Genomic DNA, 21,843 nt, shown 5'->3' on the forward strand with positions numbered 1-21,843 from the left:
ATTATGGTATTTTGTTGTATAATCTTACTATTTTTAGAAGATTAATTGAGAAACTCTATATTTAACTAATACTCGTTCTATTATATTTTTTATTATTTGTAGATTGAGCTCGTACTTATCGGTTTCCACTAATCTTTATTATTAAGTAATTTTTAGATTGTGTTTGAATGAGGTAATTAAAATTTTTAAAAAAATTTAAAATTTCTAAATAATTTTAATGATTCAATTGAAATACACTCATACTCGTTCTATTATATTTTTTATTATTTGTAGATTGAGCTCGTACTTATCAGTTTCCACTAATCTTTGTTATTAAGTAATTTTTAGACTGTGCTTGAATTAGGTAATTGAAATTTAAAAAAAAAATCTAAATGATTTTAATGATTCAATTGAAATACACCCATTTGCAAAAAAAAAATTTAGGATAAAGTATTAAAATTTTCCCGTCTTAAATTTTTAGAATCCTTTTTTGTAAGTTTTATACTTTATTAAGGATCAATTTGTAATTTTTTATTTATAAATTTTAAGAATAAAATTTAAAATTAAAAAATATGGGGATTGATTTGCAAAATTTAAAATAATAATAATATTCAATATGACATTCAAATTCTACAAAGTTTAAGAGGAATTTTAATTATTACTTTTAATTTTCTTTGTTATTTTAAAATTATTAAATTAATTTTTTTATTAAAGGGAGGACTAAGAACCCAAGAAAAAATAAAAACTACAAGAGACTTATCAGAGGGGAGATATCCCCTAAAAATCAGTCTGTAAGACATAAATAATCCTCGGAGGAAAGCTATCATAAATCATCGTTCCCGTGTGAACGATGCTTAACTTCGCCAAAACATCCACACTTGTACTACCTTCTTTGTAATGAAATCTGAGCCTCTCAATCTCTATTAGGAAGCCTTATAACGTGCTAAACTAAAATCTTTCCCAAAACTATGTTGTTTGTGTTCATATTGCTGGTTTGATACACTATTTTATTGTCTATTTGGAAGATGATGTTCATATGTCTCCGATAAAAAATTAACTAAAGTCCAATAAGAATGATTTTCAGTTCTGCCTTAATCACTGTAGCAACTCCCATGTTGTGGGAAAAACCATCACATCAATGGTCCTTGGTGTCTCGAATGATTCCTTTGCATCCTGCATATAGGTTACATTTGATTGTTCCATCCGTGTTGAGCGCAATCCTCTTATTATTTGGCGGAGACTAACTAATATTTATAAATTACCTCCTGACTTCGATGAACCTTTCATAGCAAACTGATACTCAGTAAACTAATATTGTTTTTATAAATATTAGTCTTCCCCAAGCTTCACCCACCATATTGTGCAACATGATATAATCAGCATTGCGATTCATTTGATTTCTCCCGTATTAGAGCATGTTACATGTTTTAGCATTATTGTTCCAATTGAGAGCCTCTATGCCATTAAGATTAAAGTCTAGTCATTCTTGCGAGTCACCGTAAAAAAAAAACTCCAAATACATTTCATCCACAAGACCATGCCATATGCTATGGACATCATTAAATTAAATTTAGATCAAATACCCAATAGATTTCTATCATTTTAACAATATTTTCATATTTTTATCTAAAAAATAAATATTTTCTAAATTAATTTAAATTCTCTAATAACATTATATTATTTCATTAAAATGCTAGATTCAAAGACACTCTTAAACTTTTCCACAACCAAAAATTCAACCGGAAATAAGGTATTTTCTTAAAATACTTTTATTAATTATTTTCTCAAAATTGACATATATGATTTGAATAAAACAATTTTCATTTGAAGGAAGAAATAATTAGTAAATGTAAAATTAAGAATAGTAAATGCAAAATTTAATACTACTAGCTTCCGAATTACCCGGGTGAAAAGTGAAGGGGCACATGACCTAGTTTGCTCCATAAATTTGGTTAGATATACAAATTGATATGATAAGTCATTGTTAACTCAGTCAGAAGGAGACAAACTCCTCTTTTTGGTCCGATGTCTCCTATGCCAAACGGTTCAAACAGTCAAGATTCAAGTCTTTCAATTTTCTCAATTAATTCACTATCATAATGATATCTCCATTTATATAAATTAATATTATACATCCATTTATATAAACAAGAATTTCGAATTAATCTTGATAAAAAAAATAATCATTCAAACAAATCAAAGACACTTTGATTATAAGGTGATTTCGCTGCATCTCTAACTAATCTGACTCGACTAAAAACAAAAATAAAATCAAATCTAATTTCTATCGATATACACTTCTTAGATATTTCACACATATACAAGTTCTCTAGAGCATTTCAAAACAACAAACATATTCAAAATGAATATTAACCATATTTTTCAATTTTACATTCTAAAATTACATGCATAATATTTAATTCAACATTTTATATTTATGATAACTATAAATAGAACAATACACATTCCTAATAAAACCATTTTTTTTTCATTTATACAGTTTTCTCTTTTACTTTTACAGATAATTATTGCTTTTTCTAAATCCGCGGAAGATTACAATCTGAGAATGCAAACAGTGTTGAATTGAAGCTGTGAAGTCCCTACAAAGCTATTAATGCTTTCTTTTCATTCAATTCAATTCAATTCAATTCAAGCTCGTGAAGACTATAAATTCAATAAAGTTTACATTTTTATAGTCCCACAACAACTCAGAGCTCTTTTTGGTCTCTTTTCAAGAATCTCATTCCAATTGCTCTTCATCTTCTAAGGTAAAACACCCTTTAAGTTTTTCCCCCAATTTTCATGGAAAGTTTCGTTTTTGGGTTGTTTTTGACTTTATTTTGCAATTTGAGTGTTAAAGTTGTGTTTTTTACTTGTTTTTTTATATGGGTGTTTTGGTTTTGTTCTGAAAGGGAAAAAGGTGGTTTTTGGAATCTAGAAAAATGGGTTTGATTTCTGGGATTTTTATGGGGATGTTATTCGGCATAGCATTGATGGCTGGATGGGCTCGTATGATGAGATACAGAAGTGCCAAGAGAATTGCAAAGGTATGGATTATGGTTTTGTTGACTTTGGTTTTGCTTATGAATTTTTGGAATTCAGTGTGGATTTTCTCTGAGGTAGTAGTTGATAAATTGAAATGTAATTAGTGTGTTTTGGTTAAAGTTTATAATAGAAATATGATGGATCAAAACAAGGTTGTGGGAGAAGAGAATTGAGTATGCTTTTGTGAAGGAATTGGTTTTAGATAAAGGACTTTCGGAGATTGTTCGTCGGTTAGTTGCTGTGCTGTAGTATATTCCATATAAGCAAAACCTTTTGATTTTTGAACTACTTTATTGTTGTAGTAAAATGCAATCCTCCACTGCTATGTTCAACGGATGTAGTATTTGAGATCTTGGAGTTGAATTTAGTAGGGGTGTTTGTGGATTGGATTGGTTCGAGAGGGAAAATCGTTCGGTCTGATCCATTTGGTTTTGTTTTTTGATCATCCAATCAGTTTGATTTTCAAATCAAATTTGATCCGATCTAACTTATTTAGATAGCCAAAGAGAAAATAATGTCAAGATGTTTTCATATAAGCTATCATGGAGAGCTTATCGACATGTCATAAGTTCTCCCAAACAGTTCTACAAGTGTTTATGCCGGTAGATAAACTCAAATAAGTCAACCAAACATGCCCGAATTAGGATAACAAATTGATTCGTCTTCTTAGCCGATCATTATTTTTCTATTAAAATAAACATCCTGTTTTAATTTGTCTGGTAGTTTTTCTTTCTTTTTGTTTTAACATTTGTCATTCTCTTACTTTGCAGGCGGTTGACATCAAGCTCCTTGGATCTCTCAACAGAGATGATTTGAAGAAAATTTGCGGTGAAAATCTTCCTGAATGGATATCTTTCCCTGAATATGAGCAGGTGAGAATTTATTTCTATGTATTACCTGCCACTTGAAATTATTTTACACAATGCACCTATTAGTTGTGTAGTAACACTGTTGTTCTTGACTCTTTGTTGCATCCTCTGTTTTCAGGTGAAATGGCTAAACAAGCTCCTGAGCAAACTTTGGCCATTTGTGGCAGAAGTGAGTATTGCATTTGCATCTATCACGTGTTTATTTGATTAATTAATTGTTCATCTTTCAAGAATATCTTTCTATCTATCATCAGAATCATGAGTGTAATGGTTTACTTTAAATATCACTATGTTTTGTGTCTTGAAGAATCATACTCGTAATAGATGGTTTGTTTAAATAGATGACTTTGTTGTGATGGATTTTGTTCACCATTAGGCCGCAACGTTGGTTATCAGAGAGTCTGTTGAACCTCTATTGGAAGAGTACCGACCTCCCGGAATTTCTTCGTTGAAGTTCAGCAAACTGTCACTGGGAAATGTTGCTCCAAAAGTTGAAGGTAATTCTCACGATTTAGTCAAATGCTGTCCTAAATCTTTTCGTATGTTAACAACTTATACATGCATAATTTCATCATCCATACAGGTATTCGCGTGCAGAGTCTTACCAAAGGTCAAATCATAATGGACATAGATTTCCGTTGGGGTGGTGATCCGAGTATTATTTTGGCCGTTGAAGCCCATGTTGCATCGATCCCTATTCAGGTACAATGCTTGGGAGAATGTTTTTCTTTTGTCCATTTTATATCTTGTAAAAATTTAATTTAATTTAATTTTTTTTTTTGGTTCAGTTGAAGGATCTAAAAGTTTTCACCATTATCCGTGTTATATTCCAACTTGCTGAAGAGATCCCTTGCATTTCTGCTGTTGTTGTTGCTCTATTGGCCGAGGTAATTGTCGAGGGACGTGGAAGGAAAGAATAATATTTGTTTGTATGTGCACGCATGAATGTATATAATAATAGGCTATCTAGCACCGTCATTTCAGCAGATTGAACGCGTGTCCGTTGTCCGACACATGTCAACGTCCAACCGTGACACGTGGGCATTGACACGACAGTGACACATTTGGTTCATATAACTTCATTTTCCTAAATTCTTAAATTCTTAATGTTGTCTACATGTTAACCGGTCAATTTCTCACTTTTGGAATCACTGATTTTTCCATTAAAACTGAATCAGCCGAAGCCAAAAATTGATTATACTCTGAAAGCTGTTGGTGGAAGCTTAACTGCTCTTCCCGGAGTTTCAGATATGATTGAGGTGAGTTCTGTCTCTTTTACGTAGCTCTTTTCCCTATACTTTTTAATCAACATTCGTAATTTAGTTTTATTTTTACTCGTCGTTTCGTAGGATACTGTGAACGCAATTGTTAATGATACGCTCCAATGGCCACATAGGATTGTTGTTCCACTCGGCGGTATCCCTGTTGATATCAGGTGAATATGAATCTTACGAAATTTTATGCCTTTTTTATCTATATTTCCAATTGCTGATGAAAGTTTCAAAACACGACTGTGTATATTTACGATATCTCGTTAACAATACTTCCCAATTTGAGTAGCACTTTTGTTTTCTTTCTTGCAGTGAACTGGAGCTTAAACCTCAAGGAAGACTTGAAGTGACTGTAGTGAAAGCGACCGATTTAAAGAATAAGGAAATGATTGGAAAATCAGATCCTTACGTAGTTTTGTATATTCGACCCTTATTCAAAGTTAAAACCAAGGTTATTAATAACAACTTGAATCCTGTTTGGGATCAAACATTCGAACTGATTGCAGAAGACAAGGAGACTCAGTCACTGATTTTCGAGGTTTTATGCCGCTCTCTTGTTTATATACTCCGGTTAATTTAATACGACATACATAAACAGTGTGCACGACTCTCGAAACAGGTTTTTGACGAAGATATTGGACAAGATAAGCGATTGGGAATTGTGAAATTACCTCTTATTGACCTGGAAGTACAAACCGAAAAGGAGTTTCAATTGGGACTGCTGTCATCGCTCGATACACTCAAGGTTAAAGATAAGAAAGATCGAGGAACCTTGACCGTAAAGGTACGTTCAATGATCTAGTTATATTTAACAGCGATGTTACTATGACCCGTTCTGCGTGATAAAAAAATGAGTTTGAAATGAAATTTCAGGTCTTGTATTACCAGTTTAACAAGGAGGAGCGATTGGCTGCACTAGAAGCGGAAAAAGCAATATTAGAAGAAAGGAAGAAAATGAAAGCGGCGGGGGTTATCGGTAGCACAATGGACGCACTGGACGGAGCAGTGTCGGTGGTCGGATCTGGTGCTGGACTTGTTGGAAGTGGCCTTGGCGCGGGAGCTGGACTTGTCACGAGTGGTCTTGGAACGTTCACTAGCGGTCTTACCAAGGCAGGAAAGTTTATGGGAAGAACCATAACAGGTCATCATAGTGGGTCGAGAAGGAGTGGTTCGTCTACTCCAGTTCATAATGCAGCGGAAAATGGCGGCGGTGCAAAGCCTCTATAGTTCTTGTTTGTATATTGTATAATAATGAAGTGAATGGAAGTTGCAGACTCATGTTTAATCTAGTACAGTTGTGTTGTATCACTTTTATTTGTATATTATGTTAGACTTTGATGTGTAACATTAACAGATTTTAAACAATTTTTAAATGATGGGTCATCTCTATGTTAGACTTTGAAAAGTTAATACATTGAAACCCATAAAAACAGAGATGGGTCATTTGTAAATGATGCATCAAAGAGTATTGTGGTAAGTTTAATTTGAAGAAAACAATAGTTACAATTGCATTTTTGGATCTTTTCTATACTAGTTTTTAACATGGTGGTCTTGTATACTAATAGGAACAAATTGAAGTGGGTTTGACTCAAAGAGAGTTGGTGATTCTCAAATTTTACCTAATGATGTTGTTGGTATAGTCTTTGGGGCCGAGCACCCTAGGAGAGTGAGAAGTTTGGATATAGAAGCAGCTCATACCAGTACATTTAGAAATGATGGAGTTAGATTTCAAACTTAAGTAATTCTTCCACCACTTCTGCTACATCATCATCTAACTTTTGGCCACAAAAGTACAATGAACTTGGAATCCCAAGTTCAAAACAATATGCTAGCATTTAAAGAATACATTAGGATGAAATAAGGAAATATTAATGATCAAGTCTCTGGCATTTTGAATTTGTCAAATATAAGTTATAATTTTTATCTTTTACTTTCACTATTCCATTAAAAACTAACTACCTTCATCCATTTTATCTCATATCTATCGTATGAGTTAAAAATTACGTTTTTTGGGGATACATGTCAATCACGATGTCCTAGACAATTGGTTCGACAAGATAAACTTAAACTTAAACTGATTAAGTTGTATAAGATGATGGATCAAAAAAGCAAGAAAGAACATAATAATTCGTAACCCAGTTCGATGCAACAACACCTACGTCTGGAGGGTTGACTTCCAATCCAATAAAAGAATTTCACTATTAGTAGTTTAGTATAGTTAATCTTACAAGCAACAATAAACCCTATGTTGTTCAATGCCTCTTCCTAACGCTACCTAATAACTTTCTATTTATGACTCTCTCTAAATATGAGAATCCATCTCACTTTCTCTCAATCACTAAACCCTAGTGATTGGTGATTCACCTAAATTATCAATGTCAAATATTACAACTCAACTAGACAAACCTTCTATGTCAAGTTACTGAAACATAGAGGTGTACATAAAGATGTTGAATATACAACTCAACTAGACAAACATACGACTATGTCAAGTTACTAAAACATGGCGTGGTATACATAGAATAACAACAACTCCTGTAAACCCTAGCACTCTAAAATCTTCAATGTGAATTTTCGCTTTTCAATGTTGGTTTGAGCTATTTATATAGCATAATAACTTTGGACTTTTCTCCTTGGATATTAGCTTTAATCTCATCCAGAATTAATGCAGAATCTGTTGGATATTACTTATTCCATAAATCTCTCCAACAAGAATGATTTGTTTCAATTTAAATTCAAATTTAAATCTTCATTTAAATCTAAACCAATTTTCGTCCAACTGTCAAACAAATCACCTAATCAGATTGCTAAGCCAATTAGCAATAAAATCTGATCAAATCTTTGAGCATAAAGTCTTTCAAAACGTAACAACAATGACTTGTTGCGCAAGGCCCAGATGTCGTACCAACATGTTGTGACATTGTATCCAGCATGTGTCCCTTCTGCACCTCCATACAGCTTAAGCAAGCTAGATTAATCATGAACATTTTGAACACCTCTCCATGTTGTTGTTTTGCAAAATGCAGTCAATCCAAAAGGAACAACAATCTTCCTATTTGATAAACTGTGTCAAAATAACTCTTCAAGATATAACACTTATTCAAACTAGAAAAAGTGTCAGACTTCATAGCATACCTTCATAGTCACTTTCAGATTCATCTTCATAGTTACCTTCAAAGTCTTCTTCTTTAGCTTGAAGAGCCTTGGTCTTCAGAACCATAGACATGACTTTACTCTGAGGCTCATTCTCTTCAAGATCTATCTCGTGACTTCTTAGAGAGTTTACAAGCTCCTCCAGAGTTGTACTGTTCAGATTCTTTGACACCATGAGTTCAATCATCATTGGCCTCCATTTCTTTGGTAGGCTTCTGATTATTTTCTTTACGTGATATGCAGTAGTATATCCCTTATTTAAAACTTTTAAGCTAGCTACATGAATTTGAAACTTTGAGAACATTTCCTCAACCATTTCATCATCTTCCATCTTAAAGGCTTCATATTTCTGGATTAAGGCCAGAACCTTAGTTTCCTTAACTTGCTTATTTCCTTCATGAGTCATTCTTAAAGAATCAAATATAGACTTAGCAGAGTCTTTATTCATAATCTTCTCATACTCTTATAGGAAATAACATACATCAAAGTAGTTCTAGATCTATGATGATTCTTGTGGTCCTTCTTTTGTTGCTCATTAATATGGTTTCTTTCAAGCCTTACACCACTAGCATCCACATGATGTATGTATCCATTTATAACTATATCCCATAAATTTGCATCTTGGCCAAGAAATAAACTTTCTATTCTTTCTTTCTAGTAATCAAATTTATCTCCATAAAAAATTAGATTTTTGACAAAATAATAATCTTTATCATTGTTTGCATGTGTCATTTTGTATTTCAAGAAAATGGATCTTTATCTAACACAATTAAGTGTTTGACACAACGAGTCAATACCAGAATCGGAGCTATGATATCAATTGAAGGTTCAAGAAAGGGGGGGGGGGGTTGAATTGAGTTTCTAGATTAAATTTTTTTGTTACCCGAGAACTCAATCAACAAAGATAAGACAAAGATAACTAACACAATTATTTTTATCTTGGTCGTTGTTAACGAAGTTACATCTAGTCCACCCTCCTGAGTGGTTTTTCCTTCTCAACAAGGATTTAATCCAATAATCAAACTGATTACAAACTCAATGACAACCTGTCAAAGACTTCTTGAGAATTCTGACTATAACCTAGTCTCTTAAGGAATTTAACAATAGTTAAAAAAGAAATTTGTGTTTACAAATATGCTTCTTACTAAGCATATTACACAATGAAATTCAGGGATTACACTTGAGAATATTTGAAATGAAGCTCAAAGTGTTTCTTCTATTTTCTCTTTCTCGAAGATGATTTTCTTTACTGAATTTTCTTCATCATGAAGTTTCTTCAAGATTTGAGCTAAAAAGCCTTCTATCTTTTTTTAATCATGCATCATCGTTATTTCATTCTTCAAGACTGTTGGAGGATATGAGTGGAAACTTCTTCAATAGTACACCACAATTGTAAAGTAGGTAGATTTAGCCATAAATCGAGGGTAGTTGGTAGAAAATCTTTTATATCTGTTTGTAGTACAATCCTTTTGATTCGTAGCTAACTCGTAATGTACACTTAGAATATTCATCCATTAAAATATTGGCTTTGCATATTTGAGTTGATTTCTTCATAAGTGTTGACGGGTGAAACCAGAGTTGATTTTTATCTTCAGAACTTCTTCATACAGGTTCAGACGATGTCCAAAGTTCAGAATCTCTTTTATCAGAGTCCAGATTCTCTATATCCAGAGTTTCTCTAAGACTACAATTCAAGGTCTGATTTGATCAGCTTTGTCAAACGTATTGGCTTGTTCATACTTGCTTTATTCAGGATCTGGCTTGTTTAGAGTCATCTTTACTCAACTTCTAACTTGATCAGACTGTGCTTTACTTAGCTTCTAGCTTGTTTGGAGTATGCTTGATTCAACTTTTGCCTTAATCAGAGTTTGCACACTAAACAAACTATTAGAGTACACACATTTTCTTTTACACCTTGTTATCATCAAAACTTGAGGATAGTTGCAGAACCAAACTTATTCCAACATACGTGACGCGTGTGATTGATTTCCTTCCTCAAATTCGCATTGAATTGAAGAACGAAATCGAAAAGAATCACAAATATTGATTCTCAGGGATTAGGAAACACGAGTATTAGTGAGGACCGAGTGATTTGTACAAGAACAAATATAAACGGCAGAAACGGTAGCCTGGATACAAAGTTACCAATATTCGAAAAAAAGAATTGGAATCAATGGTCCATTCAGATGCGTGTGTTGTTTGGCACTCAAGATGTTCTTGATCTCGTCAATGATAGTTACACGCCAATTGCAGAAAGTGAAATAGAAACACAAAGAAATATGAAACGTGAGACGAGGAAGAAGGATCAGAAGGAATTGTTCTATATCCATCAGTGTGTGGATAAGAAGGTGTTTGAGAAAATTTCCGACTCGACGACTGCCAAGGCGATGTGGGATACACTTGTTCGGTGCTATGGTGGTGACACATAAGTGAAGAAAATAAAGTTGCAGTCCCTATGCAAGAAATACGAGAATCTCAGCATGAAGAACAATGAAAAGGTGTCTAATTACATCTCGAGAGTGATTATGGTCACAAATGAGATGGAGTCTTGTGGAGAAACTCTCTATGAACAAGTAATCATTGAAAAGATACTAAGATCACTTACGCCTCATTTTGATTACATAGTTGTAGCCATAAAACATTCGAAAGACACTAGCACCATGAGAAGTGAAGAGCTTCAGAGTAGTTTAGAGGCACAAGAGTTGCGTTTGACTGAAAGAAACTCTAAAAGGGAAACATAATAGGATCTGAAAGAATCTTTTGTTAAGAAGAACAAGAAAAGAACTTGTGTTATTGATGGCATCTGAGAATGCAGGTGAAATAATGGTAGACTGGTGGTACATGGACACTGGCTGCTCAAATCACCTAACTAGAAACAAGCAATGGCTGGTAGATTTTGACTCTGGTAGAAAGACCAATATCAGATGTGTTAATGATGAGTATCTGAATGCTGAAGGAATGGAAAATATCTGGGTAAAATTGACGAATGGAAAAATTGTACTAATTAAGGATGTATGATATGTCCCTTGCATGAATATCAATATGATGAGTGTAGGTCAGCTGCTTGAAAAAGGTTTTTCAGTAACCATGAAGGAAAATCTCTTGAAGTTGTATGACTGTAATCAGAAGTTGATATGCAGTATGAACTAGGAAGAAACAGGACATTCAAGGTGAATGCCGCAACAACAGACACTCAATGCCTTAGTACAACAAGTGTTAAAGGGGAAAGTATGTTGTGGCACAAGAGATTAGGACATCTGAATTTCAGAAGCTTATGGCATCTGAGTTTAAAATATCTGGTACATGGTGGCACCAGAGAAATCATGTGATATATGCATGAGAGACAAGCAACCAATATTTCCATTCTCATCATAAATGCCTCCAAGAGCAACTCATGCTTTAGGTGTGGTGCATTATGATGTATGTGGGCCATTTGAGGTAACTTCAGTTGGAGGAAACAAGTATTTTGTGTCATTTGTGGACGAGTTCACAAGAATGACATGGATAACACTCATAAAGTTCAAACACGAGGTGTTTGCTGAGTTCAAGAAGTTCAAAGTGAAGGCTGCAAACCAAAGTGGATAAAGATTGAAGATCCTCATAAGCGATGGTGGAGGTGAGTTCAATTCAACAAAGTTCAAGAAGTTCTATGAGGATCATGGAATTGAGCATGAGGTGACTGCTACATGCATTCCACAATATAATGGCCTTGCTAAAAGGAGAAATAGAACTCTGCTTGACATGATAAGGAACATGCTGAAAGAAAATAATTTACCTCACCCATTATGGGTTGAAGCCATTGCCACATCAACATATATGCTCAACAAATGTCCAACAAAGAAGTTAAAGGAAGTAGTTTATATTGAGAAGTGGACTGGAAGAAAATAAAGCGCGAGCCATTTTAAGGTGTTTGGTTATGTATGTTACAAACATATACTAGATGCTACTAGAATGAAATTGGATGACAGAAGAAGAGTCACATTGCTTATAGGTTACCACTGTATAGGTGAGTATAAGCTCGATTTCCCAGTCACCAACAAAGTTGAAAGTCAACAGAGATGTCATAGTGAATAAATCATAAACATGAGATTGGAATAAGTCTCAATCCAACTCTAGTGCAATGTTAACACTAGAGTCTGATTCTGCCTCTTAAGGAGATTTTACCTCTAAAGGTGAGTCTGAATCTGAAGGTGACTTTGACTCCGAAGGTGAGTCTGACTATAAAGATGACTCTGACTCTAAAGGTGACTCTGACTATGAAGGTGATTCTGACTCTAAAGGTCATCCATCCTCTAAAGGTCATCCAACTTCTAAAGATGAACCTTCTGAAGGTGGGGCTGCCTCTGAAGGTGAACTTGCGTAGTTTTAGAGGCCACCGAGAATTCAATAGATACCAAGGAGACTTGTAGACATTGAATTGATAAATGATACTGAGATTGCCTCTGAAGGAGAAGTCATACAGTGTGCCATGATGGTGGACTATGAACCTGTCAACGTCAATGAGGAACTCAAGAAGAAGGTATGGGTGAACTTGAAGGAAGAACTTGAGGCAATATAAAGAAACAAAACATGAGAATTGAATGTTCTACCTAAGAACACGAAAGCCATTAATGTGAAATGGTTTTTAAAGATAAATTTGGAGCCAAATGGTTCAGCTTCCAAGCATAAAGTAAGGTTAGTAGCTAGAGGATTCCTATAAAAGTCTGATTTAGACTACTTTGAAGTGTTTTCACTTGTAACTAGACATGAAACCGTAAGATTGGTTGTTTCTATATTTGCAAATAGGAATTGGTCTCTGATACATTTAGATGTAAAATCAGCTTTTCTGAATTGTCCATTGCAAGAAGAAGCTTATGTGTTACAACCTCTTGGATTTGTGAAATGGAACAAAGAAGGGATGGTGTATAAGATACATAAAGCCGTGTACATGCTTAAACAGGCTCTGAGGGCTTGGAATATGAAAATTTATTCATTTTCAAGCATCTGGGATTCAAAAAATGTGAAATGGAGTATGGTGTGTATGTGCAACACACTTCTAATGACAATGTGATTCTAGTGTGTCTTTATGTGGATGACATACTTCTGACAGAAAGTTATACTTATCAGATAAACAAGTTCAAAAAGGCGTTGATGGATGCATTTTATATGACTGACCTTGGAAACATGGTATATTTTCTAGGGATGGAGATTCTACACTCTGAAAAGGGAATCATTGTGCACCAACTAAAGTATGAGCTTGAGTTTATGAAGAGATTTAAGCTGATGAATTGTAAGTCAGCAGTCACACCTACTGAGATTTGTGAAATGGAACAAAGAAGGGATGGTGTACAAGCTTAAACAAGCTCCGGGGGCTTGGAATATGAAAATTTATTCATTTTGAAGCATCTGGGATTCAAAAAATGTGAAATGGAGTATGATGTGTATGTGCAACACACTTCTAATGGCAATGTGATTCTGGCGTGTCTTTATGTGGATGACATACTTCTGATAGAAAGTTGTACTTATCAGATAAACAAGTTCAAAAAGACGCTGATGAATGCATTTGATATGACTGACCTTAGAAACATGGTATATTTTCTAGGGATGGAGATTCTACACTCTGAAAAAGGGAATCATTATGCACCAACTGAAGTATGAGCTTGATTTTATAAAGAGATTTAAGCTGATGAATTGTAAGTCAGCAGTCACACCTGCTGAGATAAACCATAAACCAAATTCTGATGCTGATGGCGAGGATGTAGATGCTACAACCTTTAAATAGTTGGTTGGCTCTCTGAGGTATCTGTGTAACACCAAGCCTGACATATGTTATGCAATTGGAATGGTAAGTAGGTTTATGAGTAAGCCAAAGTCGTCACATTATCAAGATACATCAAGGATACTAAGGTATGTAAAAGGGACTACGAGGTATGAAATTATGTTTCCATCTAGAGTGTCAAAAGATGCTAAGTCGATATGTTATTCAGACTCAGACTAGTGTGGGGACAAAGTAGATAGAATAAGCACTACATGATACATGTTTATGTATATAGGAGCTCATATTTCATAGTGCTCTAAGAAGAAACCAGTGGTTAAGTTGTCAACTTGTGAAGCAGAATACATAAATGGTGTTTTGTCAAGATGTTTGGCTATTGAATTTGTTGCAGGAATTAAAGCTTAAGGTGAGCAAACCAGTCAGGTTGATGATAGATAACAAATCATACATAAGTCTTACAAAGAATCTAGTGTTGCATGGAAGAAAAAAGCACATTGGTACTAAGTATCATTTTCTACACAATCATGTTCAGAGTGGAGTGTTTGAGGTTGGTCACGTGAGCACTCAGAAGCAACTTACAGATGTGTTGACCAAGGTAATAAAAAATGAATACTTCATCGATTTGAGGGATGAAATTGGTGTTGTTGATTTTTAATATTGAATATGAATTAAAGGATGATGTTAAATGTAATTCAAATTCAAGTTGTTTGGTTTCAATTTTATTTGAGTTTGCATTTGCATTTGAGTTGGTGTATATAAACTCAAAGTTAGTTACAATTCTCTCTCTCTCTCTCTCTCTCTCTCTCTCTCTCTCTGTGTGTGTGTAATTCTTTCATATTTTTCGTCATCATCTTCTTCTTTTTCTTGTGCAATAATGGAGTATTGTTGTTAACTCCAATAGTAGCAACTAATTCAATAAAAAGTCACCAATTAAATTATTCATTGAGATGAGTTTCTCTTTTATTTCTACTTTAATAGACTTAGAGTTTAGCATAACTCAACCCTATAAAAGTAGCTTGTAAGGTGATGGATGTCACTTTATATAAACCCTTTGTGAATTCTATTTGTAACCGATGTGGGACTTGGATTTTTTTTAATACACCCCTTCATGCCCAACACTATTGGGCTTGGTGAGTGAATATAAACGGCGGGTGACCCGAATTATCGATATATGGGACTTGGTTTTTCCAATACACCCCCTTGCGTCCATCACTTTTTAGGCTTGATGCGCATATATAAATGGTGGGTGCCCCGAATCGATAGATTCGTAATACCATGATAGAATTAGAGTTTGACCTAACTCAACCCTATAAAACCGGTTTGTAAGGTGAGAGTGTCACTCTATATAAATCCTTTGTGAGTGTTATCTTTAATTAATATGGGACTTGAGTTTTCCCAAATATACTTCTAAACCTTATAAATAATTTTCAACACTATCACTACTCATAAAATATTCACAATTAAAAAGTTATTAATAACCGTGAGATAATGATGCTTTTTGGAATTTAATTTCCAACCGTGAAATAGTTGTACTATAATAATTCTACATTAACAGTTGTATTGTTTAAACAAAATTAATATTATACTCGAACTCTAAATATATATCTCAATAATTGAGTCCATAACTCTAAATATATCTCTATAATTCAGTCCATAACTTTTTCTCTAACGACCAACATGTCCTTTATGTGATACACTACTACTAGTACTAATATAACATTAATGAGTTTTTGACCCATGTGTCACAAAGTCTCATTTTGCCACCCTTTGGAGAAAAAAAACTCCTAAAATGCCACTATTTTTATCTATTTTTTTAAATATTTTAATATTATTTATGTCTCACTTTATCCTAGATGGCGGACGCATCTGAGCTCCTTAAGGGTCCGCCATCCCGATGGAGTACCCATATTTTTTTTTGAAGTTAATTTTAATTGTTTTTTAATATTAAAATTAATAAATAGTTAAATAATAATATTTTTATTTTTGTAAAATAATTTTTTTTTTGTCTTTCATTAAAAAAAAACTATTTTTTAATATTTAAATTTATAAGAATAAATACTTTTTTAATATAATATGACATATTTGATATTTATAAAATGCAATGTGAAAATTAAAACATTGTATTAGAATTAATATATAATTTTGAAAATTACAAATGGATAATTGCATAATAAAAAATAAATGGGTTAAATATGTTTGTGTTCCTCCTAAATATCTCAAATTTTATTTTTAGTCCCTCAAAATATTGCCTTCAAAGAGTGATCCTCCTAAAATAATTTATCCACACTTTTGGTCAATCCTACAACTTAGCAACGATTTTTACAACTTAGCGACAAAATTAGTGACGATTTTAGCGATATTTTATTACTTAGCGACTGTATTAGCAATATGTTTAGCGATGATTTTAGTATTAGGGACCAAAAGTGTGGATGGAATTTTTTAAGAGGATCATTCTTTGAAGGAAATATTTTGAGGGACTAAAAACAAAATTTTAGATATTTAGGAGGACTACAAACATATTTAACCCAAATTAAATTAATTCCCATGTCGATCTTCTTGTTGGGGATCTTCGTTGAAGTAATGACTAATGGTTCCACATCTTGTACGAACCCGAACACACTGACCACAACCTAATGGTTCTGTTGAAGTAGGTAGAGAATGGGTTGAAGTTGTGGACGAATAGGAAGAGGTTTCAAAAATGGGTAGTTGGTCAGAAAAAAAATGTAATGTATCGAAATTCTCAAAATCGAAATTCGGAAGAAAGTCGTTACATAGTTGTGTGAATGAGGTGAGATTGGGGTTCGATGGTTTTATGGTTGCGATGTAATAATATGACACATCGGTGGTTGATGATTATTGATTGGTGTTGGAGTAATTAAAGTTATGAGGTGGGATTGGTGTCTAGTTGTGTGGGGGACGAAGGCATGGTTGTTATTGGGTTTGATAGGTGTAGTGTGTTGGTTGTTATGGTGTTTGATATGTGTAATTTATTGGGATTTGTTATGTTTGGGATTGGTAGTTTGGTTGTTGGTATGAGGTGTATTATGTTTCTTATTTGAACGGATGGTTGTATGAGGGTTGTTGTAGTTGATTACTTTGGTTATATTTAGTTGGTTGTTCGTATTGGTTGGACGTGGATGTTTGGGTATAATGTTGGTTGGGAATGATTTGGGTTTGGGGGTTTGTGAAAGTAGGTCGTGGTGGTGTCGACATTTGTGATGTGGAACAGTGCTGACGGGGGTCATTTAGTAGTTGCATAATGATGCGTATTAAAATGGAAGAGATCGAAACCAATTCAAATAGTCTTCAGTCGGCCTCAATTCTCCATGAAACGTATCCCCAGTCAAACACAATTGGTGTCTGTTTTCCCACTGTTCTTGTTCATTTTTATTTAAATTTTTGTAGTTGTACTTCCATGACTATTGCATAGTCATATTATGGTGTTCTTTGAGACATTTTGGATGGTTTGGTATGTCTTGTAAGTACCCAAATTGCAATTTAACCCTATAAGGATGATGCATTTCAACGATCCATAAGCATAAGATAAGTGTCGTTGCATTCCAAATCAAGTTATCATCATTATCCAATGGTGCACAGTCAAGATATGGTCTCTATGTAAACTGTTGCAACATAAATAATATATGTTAGTGTAACATAAACAATTACAGTAATGTAAAAAAATAGTAACAACACTTATATTATATTGTGTGACGGTATGTGATCAATCATAAAGAAGTAACCCACAAGATGATGGTGAAGGTTATTGTCGTGATTCTTCTTTGTCATAGCCCATCTGGAAAAAAATGAAAATAAATAGAAAAATTAACATATTAAAATATCTAAATTTTAAATAATAGATTAACAATAATAAATTAAGACTAACCTTGAAGCATAAGGATGAGTAGGTATGATTGGACTAATTTGTGCTATAAATGGAAATCGTGTAAACCGTCATGCTTTGAGCAAAATAACACATCCACCCATTCCATCAACATGAACGTCATCTGCTTTACACATCTCCCTAAATAGGAAAGCTAATATAACCGATCCCCAACTATATTCACTGCGTTATTTAAATTGTGAAGAAATGGTATCCACGTGCTATGTACAGTTTTACTAGAATTGTCGGGCATTAAGGAAAGTGAAATCAACAAAATATTATAAATCCTAGCATATATAATTATTTCTTCTTCTGAAGAATTTTCAGAGATTTTATTGTCCCAAGATCACTAAATTTAGTGGTCCATACACCTGATCATCTTCCGCAATGTCCCAAGATCTTATAAAACTTGTCTCCAATCTAATATATGACATCATCAAATCTCTAGTTAAAAATGATGCTTCATTAAAAGTGAAACACATCATCACTCATATTTGTGAGAAATTCAACTACATAATATCTTACAAAAAGGCATGGATTTCAAAGAACAAGGCTATCACATCTATTTATGGAAACTAATAGACTTCATACAATGATTTTCCATAATGGTTATTGGTCATGAAAACATTTCTACCAGGTACTATAATAGAACTAGAAACCCTTCCTGCATTATCAAACGAATAGATACATATCAGCGGTGCTAGAATTTTCCACTGTCTATTTTGGACATTCCAACCATGTATCAAGGATTTTGCATTCTGCAAATCGGTTGCCTAAGTTGATGGCACTTGGTTATATGGAAAATATAGGGGCACTTTGTTAATGGTTGTTGCACAAGATGGGAATAAGAACATATTTCCAATAGCTTTTGCATTGGTAGAGGGTGAAACTGGTGATGCTTGAAGTGTTTTTGTAAGAAATTTGAGAATGTGTGTTACACCCCAATCCAACCTATGTTTGATCTCAGACAGACATGAGTCAATAAAGAGTACCTATAGTAACCTGGAAAATGGGTAGCAATACCTTCCTTTGTCACACGTCTATTGCATCAGGCACATAGCGCAAAATTTTATGAGGGAAATCAGGGACAAGGAGCTTCGCAAAAAAGTTATTAACATGGGTATTTTCCTAAGCATATTTTTATGATGACATTGAGCAATAACTTCTTCATATTAATTGATTTTTAATTTTCATACACAAGATATGCATTAAATGAGTCTACATATGAATACTACATGGGAGAGATCCGTAAGGCTAACATACAAGCATTATAGTGGGTAGATAATATTCCTAGAGAAAAATGGACCAGAGCGTTTGATGAAGGGAAACAATGGGGCCATATGACTACCAACCTCGTTGAATCAATGAACTTAGTTTTGAAGGCCATATATAACCTACCTATTACAACTTTGGTAAAATCAACATACTTTATGTTGGGCATATTGTTTGGGAAAATAGAACATGACTGGACTAAAATGTTGGATTTTGGCCAAGTGTATACTAATAACTGCATGAAGGGAATTGAGGAAGCGGTCATCAAATCGCCACAAGGTTATGCAATTTGATCGCCAGAGGTTCTGCTTCCCGGTCCAAGAAATTGTGAATCATAACGATGATATACCTACTACCTTTTTCAACTTCGACCTCAGAAACCAGACGTGTGAATGTGGAAGATTTCAAACTTTCCATGTCCCTTGCTCACATGTTATTGCAGCGCATTCAAGCATAAGACAAGATTATTATGTGCATATAGCTGATGTATTAAAAGTTGATAACGTCTTTAAGGTCTACGAAGAAAGCTTCCTTGGTGTCCCAACTGAAACAACATAGTTGCAATATGAAGGTGACACTCTTTGTCACAATGACAACATGCGAAGAAAAAAGAAAGGTCATCAAAATAGTAGCCGAATTAGAATTGAAATGAACAATGTTGAAAAAGAAAAAAGAGGTGTAGTATTTGTCGCAAAATCGACCATATGCGCAGAAAATGTCCAAACAAGGTTGGAATTTCTAGTTAGTTGTGTTTGAAGTTTTAGTTTATTGAACCAGCGTTTTATTTCAGAGTTTCATGTATTTTTTCCAACATCAACACCAACTTTTTAGACCTTTAAACTTCTAGCTACAACACAATAACGAGGACAACAAAACACCGACTTTAATTAAAGTTACAACACAATAAATATTACAACAAAACACAAACTTCTGATAACGTTACAACAGATAAACACTACCATACCGTTAATCATGTTAGGCTATTCAACGACAACAACTAAAACAAGTGGATTTTCAATGCCTCAACTAACTTCTCCACAATGCGTGGAAAACATACAAACGACATCTAAATCATTTTTATACGATCCCAATAATAGAGGTAGTTACCATCTGGGTTAGCATCCATCAGGGTTATGTGTGGAAAATGATATTCTATTTTTCTAACACTTCGAATTCGACCACCCCAGCTGTCGAAGACTTGCGTTGATGGCAGAAACCAATCGTCTGAAATTCTAATGTGGATTTTGACAAATCCTCGTGTGACTATCTATTTCAAAAAACACAATACATCACAAAGACATGATAAAAAAAATGTGAAATGAGTAGAAAGAAAAATTTATAACTCATCCATCTTAGACACCTCTATTCATAGAAGATCATACCATAATCCAGATGGCGGACCCATACTAGCAATTTTTTTGACGGGAAAATATTATAATAAAAAAATATATTTATTCTTATAAATTTAAATATTAAAAAATAGGATTTTTAATCAATACAGAAAAAAAGAAATATTACAAAAATAATAATATAAAAGTAATTATGTTATTATTATATTATTATTTAACTATTTATTAATTTCAATAATAGAAAATGATTTAAATCAATTAACTTCAGAAAATAAAAATTAAAAAAAAATAATAAATAGGGTTTCTCCATCCAGGATGACAAACTCTTTAATTATTATTATATTATTTTTATTTTTTTTCTATATAGAATAATTAATTAAATGTGATTTTAATAAAAGTGTAATTAATACTCTTTTAAATTTTGAAAGTGACAATTGAAAAAAAAAAATTAAAAGAAAACGGAGGAAATAATAAATAACAATATTGATTTGTTTTTTTATATGCGTAAAAAGTAAAAAAAAAATATTTAAAAAAAATGGAAGAAGTATTTTCATATTTGTGGAATATGGGTTAAAAATATAACATTATTATTATTTCATAACATGGGTAAAAAGTTACAAATAATTGTGACAGAGAAAAGAAGAATGGGTCATAGATAGAATTATTAGCAGGAGTTGAATTTTGTGAGCTTCACAGAATCATGATGATGTCGTTGTTTGCTGAGTGTGTCTAATGTCCATACCATTGTTTAATTCCTTCGGTACTTGCAGTCAGAAAAGAGTCAGAGGACATGTCACATATTCCAAAGGACTTTAATTTCAAAAATGAAAATTTTCTACTCTTTTAGGTGATTGTGATTGAAGTATTACAAAATGAAAGATTTTTTTCCTAAGTTTGTTTTCATTTACAAGTCGTTTTAAAAAAATCAATATTCTTACCATTTTAAAATAATTGTTTTTAGAGATTAATTTTTGTAATAAAAATTAACACATCAAATAAAGAGTAAAAATGATAGCCAGACATGTCAGTCATATTTCTCAAAAAACTTTTAAAATTGTAAATAGAAGGTGAATCTCACAAAGTATCATAATCAAAATTAACACATCAAATAAAGTTAATCTCAATTTTTCAAAGCAGAAAATGTGAGATATTTTGAATCTAAAGCTACATATGGTATGTAGAATATTTTTCTATTTAATTAAAAGATGTTAATTGACAATATTCACATTAGAAAATATAAGGATGACCAATATTTAGTTAGTTTCAAATC

The 21,843-nt window shown here is 33.2% G+C and overlaps 1 protein-coding gene across 1 annotated transcript; it reads left to right on the forward strand.

Annotated features, from left to right (window-relative positions):
• The first annotated feature begins 2,464 nt into the window (after window positions 1-2,464).
• On the forward strand, window positions 2,465-6,540 carry LOC127075814 (calcium-dependent lipid-binding protein). Its single transcript, XM_051017302.1, has 12 exons — window positions 2,465-2,747; window positions 2,892-3,026; window positions 3,795-3,896; window positions 4,012-4,062; window positions 4,270-4,390; window positions 4,477-4,595; window positions 4,682-4,780; window positions 5,072-5,152; window positions 5,243-5,328; window positions 5,477-5,702; window positions 5,784-5,948; window positions 6,038-6,540. Exons 2-12 carry the CDS (start codon window positions 2,922-2,924, stop codon window positions 6,389-6,391), a joined length of 1,509 nt encoding a protein of 502 aa, XP_050873259.1. The 5' UTR covers window positions 2,465-2,747; window positions 2,892-2,921; the 3' UTR covers window positions 6,392-6,540.
• The last annotated feature ends 15,303 nt before the right edge of the window (window positions 6,541-21,843 follow it).

This window comes from Lathyrus oleraceus, chromosome 4, assembly GCF_024323335.1.
Source record: "Lathyrus oleraceus cultivar Zhongwan6 chromosome 4, CAAS_Psat_ZW6_1.0, whole genome shotgun sequence".
Classification (NCBI taxonomy): Eukaryota; Viridiplantae; Streptophyta; class Magnoliopsida; order Fabales; family Fabaceae; genus Lathyrus; species Lathyrus oleraceus.

What these genes read in the sequence shown, in the direction of transcription:
- LOC127075814 (XM_051017302.1), top strand. Translation starts at nt 2,922, where the DNA reads ATGGGTTTGATTTCTGGGATTTTTATGGGGATGTTATTCGGCATAGCA. An exon ending in GTGCCAAGAGAATTGCAAAG is followed by an intron (nt 3,027 to 3,794) that starts GTATGGATTATG and finishes CTTACTTTGCAG; the next exon opens with GCGGTTGACATCAAGCTCCT. An exon ending in TTGCATCGATCCCTATTCAG is followed by an intron (nt 4,596 to 4,681) that starts GTACAATGCTTG and finishes TTTTTGGTTCAG; the next exon opens with TTGAAGGATCTAAAAGTTTT.